Source organism: Vanellus vanellus, assembly GCF_965231255.1.
Source record: "Vanellus vanellus genome assembly, chromosome: 15".
NCBI classification, from domain to species: domain Eukaryota; kingdom Metazoa; phylum Chordata; class Aves; order Charadriiformes; family Charadriidae; genus Vanellus; species Vanellus vanellus.
Window position 1 is genome coordinate 5,054,283 of NC_138920.1, and position 12,159 is coordinate 5,066,441.

Below are 12,159 nucleotides of genomic sequence, written 5' to 3' on the forward strand. Positions count from 1 at the left end.
GGAAGAAGTAATGTAGTAAGTAAAATATGTTTCCTGAGGAAAGCCATCCTACTTTCATGGAATGATCCTAATAGAAGATAAAAAAGCAGAAATAGAAACTAGGCTCTGGCTAAACGTGACTATTCAGTGGTTTTCCGTATTGCTTTGGGGAACGTGTCAGCGGAGCGATGGGGATACGAAGGCTGGGTGCTGCCCCAGTACGCCACTGGGAGCCGTGCAGCCGCCTCTTGATTCAACATCACTGAAGCACTGGGGTAAAATGTCATGTGTTTGAGTGCTAAAACAACCTGTCTCACTTGCGCTCCTCTCTTTTCATCTTTCGTGCTTTATAACACACCTTAATCAAGGAAACACGGCTTAAGTCTGTATATTAAAAACCGTAAGGTGTGGGAGTTCTAATCCAATGGCCAGACCAGTGAGCAGGAGCCCGGTTTCCTCGGCGCTGTTCTTTGCTCTGCCACCGATTTACTCATCCTGAGTGGTCTTCTATAATGGCCGTGCAGTTTTCTTTCTTCACCCTTAAAATTGAAGGAATGATCCCATCTCAGAGGATTACTAAGTCTTAAAAATTCAAGACAGCATTTTCAAAGCCAACCTGGAGATTTGGGTGTCTGATTCCTGTTTAATTTTAATAGGAAAAGAGTGTACAAATATTTAAGCCATTTTGACAATTTCGGTCACAACATTGGGAAGTATTTTGATGTTTCACTTGAGAAATGTTAAATGGTCTCCAAGAAATGTTAATATTACGTTGCCATCACTACCAAAGGCAGGAACTGGTATATAACTAGCGTGTTGCTCTTTGTTCTGCTGTAGCACCGTCGATGCCGGAATACGACACGGACTCCCCCCTGAACGAGACCGACACCACCATCACCGTTATGCTGAAGCCCGCGCAGTCCCGGGGAGCACCTGTCAGGTTGGTGTGCTGTCGTCTTTTTTTCACAGTTCTCCCCTCCTTCCTCCCCAGGCTTCCCTCGCGCACGCCTCTCTCATTCTCGTCTGATAATGCAGCTGCTGAAAGCGAGTGCTGACTGAAAGGCCGACTCTGCTGTTGATTCTGCCTTTCACAGTCTCCTTTTATAAACGCCTCAACCTACTTGCCTCCCGCTGTTAACCTCCGGGAAGGATTACTGATAGCCTCGCACGGGGTTATTACCCTTTCAGCATCGCTTCAGATGTCTCTGCAGCACCGGCGTTTCAGTACGTGCAGCTGTGTACTGCCGCGTTGGGAGTTCGGCATCACCCCGCAAAGGTCCGGCCTCCCTCTCCCGCCCTCGCTTCCGTGATGGACAAGGCCTTTTTTGTAACTGTCCTATGAATATCCCAACTATCTTTAATGCTTGCACTTGCGTTTGTTCAGGTTGCGGATCTAACTGCGCCCCTCACATCTGCATGTTGCACTCCAGCTGTTGCTCCTGCCTGGGTGCAGAGTGGAGTAGCCATCTGGTTCAGAAAAGATGAACTCAGGTTTAAGGGAGGCTTTTCCAGCTGTAGGCAAGCGGTTTCCCCTGGCAGAGTCGAGGATTTAGGAGCAGGGAGCTGCACAGGCCCCTGGGGAACAGAGCTTGCAGAAGACATTTCTGGCTGTCCCCGAGCGGGGTCCCGTTCTGACTGATGAGATGCAGAAATGGGACGCGCGACTGCGGATCGCTCCCCGACTGTGGGAACACAGCTTTACAGAGCTCTGTGCTTCATTGCTCTCTTCCGCCTAGGTGAATTTGTACGTGGTGAAAGGCACCGGCGCAGACGACCAAACGTCCCTTCTGAGCCGGCACTGCCTTATCTGTCGCGGGCAGAAGTGCCAGTGCCAGCTGGGCGTTCGTCCCGCCAGGCGCCTCCGCCGAGAGCAGGAATTAGGATCGCTTATGATCAAAACACTGGGTACTGCTTCGCAGGGGTGGCCGGCAGCCGTTACCTCCCCGTAGGCTCTTCAGGCTTTCACCTCCGGTTTTCACTAGAGACTTTTGCAATTTTTCCTATGGGTGGTGTTTTAAAAAGCCGTAGTCCCTCCTTTCCCAAGCGACTTGTGTTTCTGCACCCCACTGGCAGGATCGTAGTGCTTTTCTAGGATGTCCCACTAAGTACTCAGAACCAAATTGCTCAGATGTAAACTACTTGATTTCATGAAATCAGTCGTATCAGTTGGCGGTCCGCCCCGTGTCACAGCTTTCCCCCAATTGATACTTTCAAGCAAAAAAATCTGCTCTTTAAGACTTAGCACCATCCCTTTTCTAGTTTTTCTGAGTAATGTGTTTTAAAGTTTCCCTTTCAATCTCTGGTACTCCATATGAGGGAATTTAGGAGCCTATTTTCTGAGTCCTTTAGGGATGTTTTTCCGCTGGAAAAGAGCAGTAAAATCACACAGCTCTGTTTGGTTTTATTTCTTTATATGGGGGAACATTCCTGTATCTCGTTTTACCACCTGCTGTCTTAAGAGTGTTGCTATTTTGTCTTTTTATTGAAATGTCTTGTGATTTTTCTCAAAGACAATTTACTATACTTTAACTGCATTCAGTGAATAATGTCTTTTCCAGCAAATTGCATCTGTTATAAAAATTTGGTAGAGATTTTTATAAATTTTCTCTCTGATTTCTTTAATTACATTGTAGCCTATTATACACACATTTGCAGAGAATGCAATATTTACATGCCCCATCTAAGCGATAAGATTACTTCTCTAATGCGCAGATTTCATTGACTTAGGCGTGCGTATGAAAACCAGAATGGACAGGAACTGGGAGGGGAGGGGAGGGGGGGGGACAGAGAAAGGGGATCTTGGGGAGAATTTTAGCTTTATATTAACCACGACAGCCTCAGAATGTGTGAATGCCTTTCCCTGTCTAGCCATATAGACTGTTCTTAGTCTACCCTCAGCAAATCCGGTTACTTCAACCTTAGATTTTCCCAACCTCTTCCCTTTTCTTTCAGTCTGTTCTGCACACTCTCCAGTTTGTGTCAATTCTCCCCAAAAAAACATGTCCAAAAGCAGGTAGCGCTCCCTCAGAGGCCTCAACAGCACCCAGGGGATTAGGAGAAGAGCATACTGTGAACTGCTTGTGACACTCGTAACACATAAGAATGAGGTTTCTTCCCCCTCAGTGTTCTTTTCGTATTCAAGCTGAGATTCAATATATCCTCTTTGTTGTTGTCTGGTTAGTTTTTCTACCTTTTCTTTGTGTGTGTTTTATTTGTCCTTCACAAGTACAGTATTTTCCATTCATCTTTATTAAATATGATAAAATTGATTTTCAAAATGCTTTAAAATTCTGATACAGACTTAAATGACTTAGAGCTCCTCTTAGTCTGATGCCATCCTCTGTTCAGTTACACGAAGCATTAGTGAAAACACAGATTCGAGACAAATGCCTGCGAAACCTCCCTGTGCAGCAGCGAGCCGGTGTGGAGCTCCCTGGAGGGGATCCTGTATGATCACAGAACCATAGAATGGTTTGGTTGGAAGGGACCTTGAAGATCATCCAGTCCCACCCCCCCTGCCCTGGGCAGGGACACCTCCCCCCAGCCCAGGTTGCTCCCAGCCCCGTCCAACCTGGCCTTGAACACCTCCAGGGATGGGGCAGCCACAGCTTCTCGGGGCAACCTGCGCCAGGGGCTCACCTCCCTCACAGTCAAGAATTTCTGCCTAATATCTCATCTAAATCTCCCCTCTTCCAGTTTGAAGCCATTCCCCCTCATCCTATCACTACCTGCCCTTGTAGAAAGTCCCTCCCCAGCTCTCCTGTAGCCCCTTTAGGCACTGGAAGGCCACGATGATGTCTCCCTGGAGCCTTCTCTTCTCCAGGCTGAACCCCCCCACCTCTCTCAGCCTCTCCTCCCAGCAGAGGGGCTCCAGCCCTCGCAGCATCTTCATGGCCTCCTCTGGAGCTGCTCCAATAGGTCCATGTCTTTCCCATGTTGGGGTCCCCAGAGCTGGAGGCAGTACTCCAGGTGGGGTCTCAGCATGCTTATAGGGATGCCTCTTCTGCCCTCCCTTGTAGCCATGACTATGCTTTCCTAGATCCCTTCCATTTTGCGCGCTGACCTTTTGTATCCCAGCCTGCCTGAGATGATTCTGAAAAGGTACTTGAAAGTGGTCTGAAATAGATTTTCCTCACACCTTCTTGTAAAACCTCTGATACTGAAATCTTTCGCTATGCAGGAATAGGTTGACCCGTCATCTCTTCAACCTGACAGTTCTCCAGGCAGCCAGCTTCTGCTCTGCAGTGCCCTGGGTTTTTATTATAGTCCTCCCAAACTGTGAAGCTGAAAAAAAACCTGACTATACAATAATTATTCTTAATATTTCCTCTTATATACTGGGGATGGTGAGTTGGAGTACGTGTGGAGGTGTGATTATGAACTAGTATCTATACTTAAGATTGTTATGTGACTCCGTGTTATTTCATTCTGCTGTAGGCTGAGCAGCGTACAGATGGAGTATGGTCCACAAGATCATTTTTAGAGTAATATCGCAGAATATTTCAAATAAGATTCATTGTATTTCCGTTCATCTGGAATGCAGGTACACCAAATCCAAAGTCACTTTCAACATTAAGACATTTCTGATGTTCCCCAGTGCTCGTGATAAATAACTTAAATGAGGTTGTTTGTAAAACTAACGATCGTGAACTCGGCTTTGTTAACGATCTATAGATAACAGTGAAGACACTTTCATATGAACTAATAGAAATAATATAAACTTAGATACTCTTTCATCTGTTTTGTCCTGTTGCCAAAAGAAAGGTGAAACAGTAGCAGGCATAAATATTCTCCCTTGTGGCACAGGCATTTCGTTCTTGCCTTTATTTTCCATGGCGTAACCTGCAGAGCTTGACTCCACGTTGCCCTTTAAAAATAACTTTTAGGTGTTCTTATATCAATCTAAAGCCCATGAATGGTGCTATGATTGATTTGCCGAAGAGTGACATTCATCTATAATAGATTCAGAAGAGGAAAGAAGAATGCAAGTGTTCCCAATCTTTCCTCCTCAACTCTTCCCTGAAAATCTCCAGTGTGATTTTGAAGGTAATTCCGCCTTTGAATCTGTTATTGTCAGGAGGGCTGAGTCAGTCCTTCATAGATTATTCACATATGACATCTTTAGACCTCTATTTGAGAATTTATATCCCATTCACTGCTTGAAAATACCACTGTGAAGGATTTTATCTACATGGCATGTCCACTGGGCTGGTTTTTGTGTGTTGGGTACTTGAAAGTCCATCTGGTTTATTAACATGCGGTTGGTTCTATCAGTCTACCTATACTACTATTAGGGAGAAAATCAAATTTCCAGAGCATGTATTAGTTTTGAGGTTTCAGAGTTTAAATAAATGTTCCCCTTAGGTGTGATTGCCTTGTAGATAACGCTGCTCTGTGTATTGGAGCTGTAGGACACTGTAGAAGGGTGTCAGAGAAGAGTCTGCAATTATTTTGGGGGGGGTTCAGACAGTGGAAAAAGGGAGATTTAATCTCTCTGTCTTCCTTCAGTTCTCTGAGGTGGATCAGTAAATGTGTCTGTGATGTTCTTTTGTGTGTCTGCCGAAACGTGGGCACAGGACGGTCTTAGGCGCCTGACCCCGTACCGTGCTAACGAACAGCAGTATTAGAACAAAGGTGTTCAATCTTTGCGCTTACCTTTATGCATATATATAGGGTTTTCTGGGGGGAAGGTATATATATTTTCTATATATATAAATATATATATGCAGTGTAAGTAGCATGTGTAAGTGGTTCTGGAGAAATATATTCAGGGAGGAGTCATTTATTGTGTATGCATGCGATGGTCGGATACTTGTAATCACTTTGATGGTGAGGAAGGATGGGTTAGTTTATTAATATACATCTTAAAGAAAATAAGTAAATCTAAATAGGAGAACAGGAGTTTAAATATTTTAAATTTATTTAGAAGTACTGAGCAAAGGTGAAACAAATATTTTCATATCAACAGCCAGCCAGTAGGAGAAATTAATTTATGTGGACCGAGCCCCGTGTTACTCTTGAGTATTATCATCTGTTCTTGGGCTCCCAAGCATGAAATAAAGGAAATATTTTTGGTCTACATGATGCTAAACAAATTAAGATGAAGCCGTTGTAGCATTATTTAACAGCACACTTAAGAACAGTGTTTTTTTCAGGTTTTATGCTTAAGCTGTTCTCCAAGCGAAGAATCCCGTGCGATGTGTCTGTGTACTTATGTATTCCTACATATAATACCAAATGGAAATTTCCCTTGATGAAGGGGAATGGTATCGCTTCCGTTTTATGTTGGAGAACTGAGACTTCAGCTAGAAAAAACTTCCCTTCTGTTTCAGTCTGCAACAAAAGAGAAATTAAGAATCTCCGGAGCCATAGGTTATAACTTTAACCTCTAGATAATTCTTTCTTTTCTTGTGTTTTCAGGCATCACCTGTTCCTCCTGAGCTTACCTTTCCCCTATCCCTCCCACCAGCACCCTCATTTTGATTTTGGTTTTAAAGCGCAGTAGTTCTTTCCGTCCCTATGAAGGCGGGGCCTGCAAGCCGAGTGCCCTTGGTTCTGCGGTGGAGGAGGAATGAGACAAGAAGCTTATAAACTTGCAAAATTTGCCGGGGTTTTTGTTTGTTTTACAGCTGGCGGCTTTGGTGCCTAGATCTCCGTAGCCGGAGCCATGCTCTTCAGCTCGCCGCTTTGCAGCTTCTTAGCGGCGTCACGTGAGCTCGCCTCAGGCATTTATGTTGATAATTAATTCATTAATGCCAAGAAAGGGTGGCGATTTCTTGTTCTTAAAACTCCCACGCAGCGTACCTTGTGCTTGAAAATAACGGCTGGAGTCAAGGATCAGTGGAACAATAAAAAAAGGTTCTAATGTTGAAAGCCCCGGGGAGCATAACAAATTATCGTGCCCTTGGTAATTCCGAAAGTTCAGTTGCCCTGACGGGCATGTTATAAATACCTGGAAAATAAAACTCCCGGCCCGCTTTTTCTAAACTCATTTTCAAACATATGCATCACGTGGCTCGGTTGATTGAATACAGGGCAAACAGTCATCGCATTAGATCTTTTAATTTTGTAGTATCTAATGAGGAATGAGATTATCAATTTAGGCTTCTGATATTATAAGCCTAATTATCTGTATTAATTAACATCTCCTATAATATACCTCAGGGATATTGTTCTGAAATCATTCAAGCTGGGCTTCTCCTGCATGGCATTCTGCCTTTAATTTAGGCAAGAGTTTGAGGGTAAATGAGCAAGTTTCTTTCCTCTTGAAGATGAACAGATCTGCTTTTTCCTTGACTGTGTGTGAATGTGAGAGAGAGAATGAAAACGAGAATTTGGGTGGAATCGCGGCAGCTGCGTAGGTCAGCGTGATGTTTATTATGCCAAAAAGGGTATTATATAAAAAGGGTATTATAAAGGGTATTACTATACCAAATAGAGTTGCAGATTTATAATAAGCGTTTCCAGGCTTGACCTCCTCAGTGTGCCTAAACCCCCTGGTGAGCCGGCCAGAGCACTGCAAGCTGAGCGTGCGTTTCCATTTCAGCTGGAGTCATTGAGCGGGGGGTTTAGATCACACGGGGTGACTTCAGCCGTGCTTGAAGTTGTCCCAGATCTTAGAAGCGCTTTGCCTGCTGTATCAGGAGAGGAGCGTAATGGAGATGTATAGGGATGCTTCAGGATGCGAAGCAACAACCGTAAGTATCAGGAAGGAATACTTAGTCTTTTGTGTAGCGTGACATAATTAGTTGAATTGATGTTTCAAGGTTTTTTTCGTTCCTCCTGAAGAGTCGGGTGGAAAAAGTGAGGATAAGGGGCATTTTGTGTCAGTTGTCTCACCTGGTACAGGAAATGCGTTTTCTTACTGGATCAGCGTATTGTTCATCTGAGAATACTGTCCCTTAAAAGGTCATAAAACGGCCTCTGCCCACTTCTCAGCCGTCAGGAACGTAGCCGTTCTCTGAGCCTGGGTGACCTGCTGGGTCTTACTAACGGTTCCACAGAGAGCTTGGGCAGTAGACAGAAATGGGAGAGGAAAGCCATAAAATTTGCATATATTTTAATGATAATATTTTAACAATCAAATTACACGTAGACACAATTCTTTTGTGTCGAGCAGCGTTTTATTAGCTCTACAGTGAAGTTTTTGCTAACACTTTTTAGTTTTAGGAAGGCCTGAGGTTGCTGAGAGTGGGGGAATGAATGTTTTTGAATAGATCTTTTATGCTGCCCATGTAAACTGTCAGATTAAATTCCAGCAATCAAAAGGTTAATGAAGTCTGAACTTTAAGCTGAGAATTACAAATTGATGGCCATTTTCTCACGTCAAGCTGTCAACCGGTAGAAAATACCCATGGCTGCCAGGTTGAAGGTCTCTTTTTCCAAGACATTTCTTCACTTCGCAGAGCCGATGCGCCCCTTCCTTGTTATCACAGAATAAATGGATAATAGCAAACCGCATAAAAGATTTTAAAAATTAGAAACTCTGAATTTCTTGAGGCGTGCTGCCCGGCCTCCTTGTGCCCGTGAGAGCCCTTGGATCAGACCTTCGGTGGGATGAACTGAGCCTGACCACAGCTCCTGAGGGTCGGAGCAGCCCACGGGAAGGAGCGTGGCTCTTTTTGCGGACCGCAGAGGATGATTTACCTAATGGAAGCAGCTCCTTAAGGTCCTTAAAATGAGATGGGATGAGTCTGGGCTCAAGTCCCCGGCAGACGTCCTCCCGCAGAAGCAGGGCATGAGCTTTATCCAGCCGGCAGCCCCTCCCTCTACCGGGAGGGAGGATGAGGAGTTCAGCGGGCAAGCGGGCTCTTTGCCGTTGCGTGTGGCAGGCAGTGGTTGGGCTAGCAGGTGCCCCTCAATGCGTCTGTAATAACAGAAAAACGCAATAAAAGGGGAGATGAGTAAGCTCTGCTTTGCTGTTGCAGACTAAGGCATTTCAGGATTTAATTATACTACAGGTATATAAATTCCGGAAACATGTTAATGCTCCCGTGATTAAAATTATAGAGGGCCTAATTGAAAAAGCATAAACCGAATTGAAGAATTCCTAATTATAGTTTGCTTTGAGGTGTTAATTTCCTCCATAATGAATGCATAATTTCTTGGAACTAGAAAAGGGGGTTGCTGCACGAGTGCGTGGGCTGCAGATGGAATGAAGGGATTATCATAAATGCAGCCAGACAATTCGGAAGAATAAACCTCTGCAGCCATGATGCTTTTCTGCCTCTATAATTTCAGTTCTCCTTGCACAGCGCTTTTCCAAAGCAAAAGGCAGAGCTGAGGAATTTGCTTACTGTGCAAAAGGAAGGGGGAATAGGACTGGTTTAATTAAAAGTGGTCCTGGTGCAAAAGAGGAAGGCCAGGAGAGAGGCAGAGCGTGCGGTAGTTTTGGTGGGAAGGTCAAACAGCGCAACAGAAGAGCAGGGAATGCTCGCTTCCCTCGGCGCCCACCTCGACAGATCCCTGATGTAACTGCGGGAGCTGATGTTGATGCAGGGTGATTTTTTTTTTTTTTTTTTTTTTTCTGCTGAGGGGTACACCCTATATTCCATGTTTACTCTTGCATCAAAAACGTGCTTCGCTTTGAAGGGAGTTGGTGAATTCGTGAATTGTCAGATACAAACTCCCGATGTTTAAATCTGCCCCATTCCCGCTATAGGGGAGTTAAACGTTGTTTGCAGATGATTACAGAGCAGCTGTGAGTCGATGCAGAGAAGTCCTTGCCCTTGGGACTTTCCTTCTCCCCTTTCTCCAGCCCCAATTTTCCTTCGTTCCGGGGCAGGAGATGTTATACTGAAGGTACCACTTAAGACCTCTCTCTGGTGTCAGAAGCATGATCTCTTTGCACTTTCTAAAAAGCACAAAGTGTCCAGAAAAGGTGGAAAGTATCTGGCTGATACTCCTGCAGCTTCAGGTGCTGAAAATCTGTATTATCCTTACCCAGGAGAGCTCATTTTTTCTCCTGTACGTTGATGATATAGCTGTGAGTAGACTGTTACATGGCCATATGGGCTCTGTCTAGTAATGAAGTTTCTCCTGAGGTTAGAAACAGAGCAGGCTCCTCCTATTTTTCTTGTGTTTTTCTTAGCCTTTTAGTTAAAAAAAAAAAACAAAAACAACCCCCCCAAAAAACCCAAACAAAACCAGGCACACACAAACCCAATAAAAATATTTTTGAAGTTTTCTCTTTTAAAAAAGACATCAGATTCGTATGTGTGAGTTGTCCCTCCCCGGTCTGGTAGCTATGGTTGTGCAAACGGGAGAGAAAGCTTTGGAATCTGGACTAGGTTATTTCTGCATCCAAATGGACCTCATTTCATGGAAGCCATTGGAAATATACAAATTAATTCTGATTGAGAATATGTGCAAATGTACCCATCCCTTTGTCCAAGGCACTGCTGTTATGAAGGACATGGCAGGAGGCGCTGGGCAGTGCCAGCAAGGGTGTGCCATAGTCTCTCCTCACCCTGCAGCTTGTTCAAGGTCCGCTTTGGCTCTTCTTCTCCTCGAAACTTCCTTCTGGTCTTAAACCAGTGACCGCTGAGGGTGGTGACAAGACCTTAGTCAGCGATGCCCGTTTAATGCTGAGCGACATTAACGCATAAGGGGTTGGGTTTTTTTGGTAGATCAAACAGATGGGCAGGTGGCGCAGGAGGGAAAAAACACCTCCAAAGCCACTACCTCTCGCTCCTGTTGCAGTGAAAGCCGTATCTGTCAGCGCTCATTATCTTTAATCTGCCAGCACAAAATAACATTGAACTGGAGTGATAGGGACTGGGCCTCTTCCACTGGGGAACAGCAGCTATTATGTCTAATCTGTGTTGCGAGCCAGGTCAGGCTTATGGAGATGGTTGAGATAATGGAACGCACAGCTTTGAAATGCCCTCTGGTTCTTTATTATTTTTTTTTTCTTTTTTAATTTTTATTTCCAAGAAGATTAAACTGAGAGAATTTAAAGCATTTAAAGGAACGCTGCATATATAATACAAGTAAATAGATGCAGTAGCAGTGTTCTGGTGGTCTGGGGACGGAAAGGAGGCAATATTGGGAGTACGGACAGCATCGTTTATTAGAGCGAATGATACAGCTGGGGAAAATGGGCTTTTAAGCACACAAATCCTTCTTTGGGGGCAGTAAATACTGACTGTCAATACAGCTGCCTTTTTGACAACCGCTTAAGTTCAGCGCATGTTACCACGTTTCTGTTTGCTGTGCACAGACTCTGCGGCGATGATTAGACTTGCTCAGGGCTGTATGGGAATAATTGAATTTTTAGATTTCTTTCAATGCCTGTCCCCTCCCTTGGAAAGACATGGTCGTTGTTCCACTCCCCGTTACTCTTCTACAAGTGACTGTTATGAGGTTGGAGGGACTGTTTTTAATATATGTGTTTATAGATGCACATGTATGTGTACACACACAGGTATTTGGATACGCACACGCACACAGCTGTGTATTTAAACCACGATTATACCTGCCTGTTGGCACAACGTCCTTCCTGGTGTTCGTGGAAGTTTGACAAGCTGTTGTGTCTTTTGTGTGGTGCAGTTTTAAGAAAGAGGGTCTCCCGAACACCGCTCTTTCCCAGCGCTGTCTGCTCCTCCTTCATCTCTGCAGGTCACATCTCCAGGGGTGCCCAGCAGCAGCATTTTTTTTATCGTTTTGCCTTTTTGAAAGGTTTTGTAGGATTAGCACGTGTTCAGGCTGGAAGCTCCAGACTCCATTGGACAGGACGTGATGGCTGGTGGGTGGAAGTGGGGGTATTGGACAAGAATGTGGGGATTTGTTTACGTGCAACTGATGCTGTGTGATGCCGGGGAAGTCACTCACTGCACTTTCTCCGTGCCACTGTTTATACATCTGCAATGACGGCTTAATTATATATTGCATCTCAGAGGTCTGTCAGGATGAAAGCCTACCCACCTAGGGGCTGAGGCTGTCTAATTTTACATTTGTTGTTACGTTATCACTTCTTTTTTACCAAAAAAAAAACCAAACACCTGAACCAAACCCACCACCATCAACCAACCGAACAAAAAAACCCCACTACTTTCTAATAGATTTTTCAGTTTTCAGTCCATTGTGGGAGTTCTATGTGATGCCGCACTATGACTGCAAAGAAATTTCAGGCAAAGTTTTGTGGCCAAAGATAGCATTTCATACAGTGATGTTGGCAGG

The 12,159-nt window shown here is 44.6% G+C and overlaps 1 protein-coding gene across 1 annotated transcript in view; it reads left to right on the plus strand.

The window, feature by feature from the left end:
- Positions 1 to 12,159, plus strand: part of PTPRT (protein tyrosine phosphatase receptor type T) — a gene marked incomplete at both ends in the record, with an annotated part of 470,881 nt that overhangs the window by 357,645 nt on the left and 101,077 nt on the right. The window contains one exon of the mRNA XM_082491049.1: positions 817 to 919. Coding sequence (XP_082347175.1) covers positions 817 to 919 — 103 coding nt within the window. The remainder of the gene's footprint in view (positions 1 to 816; positions 920 to 12,159) is intronic.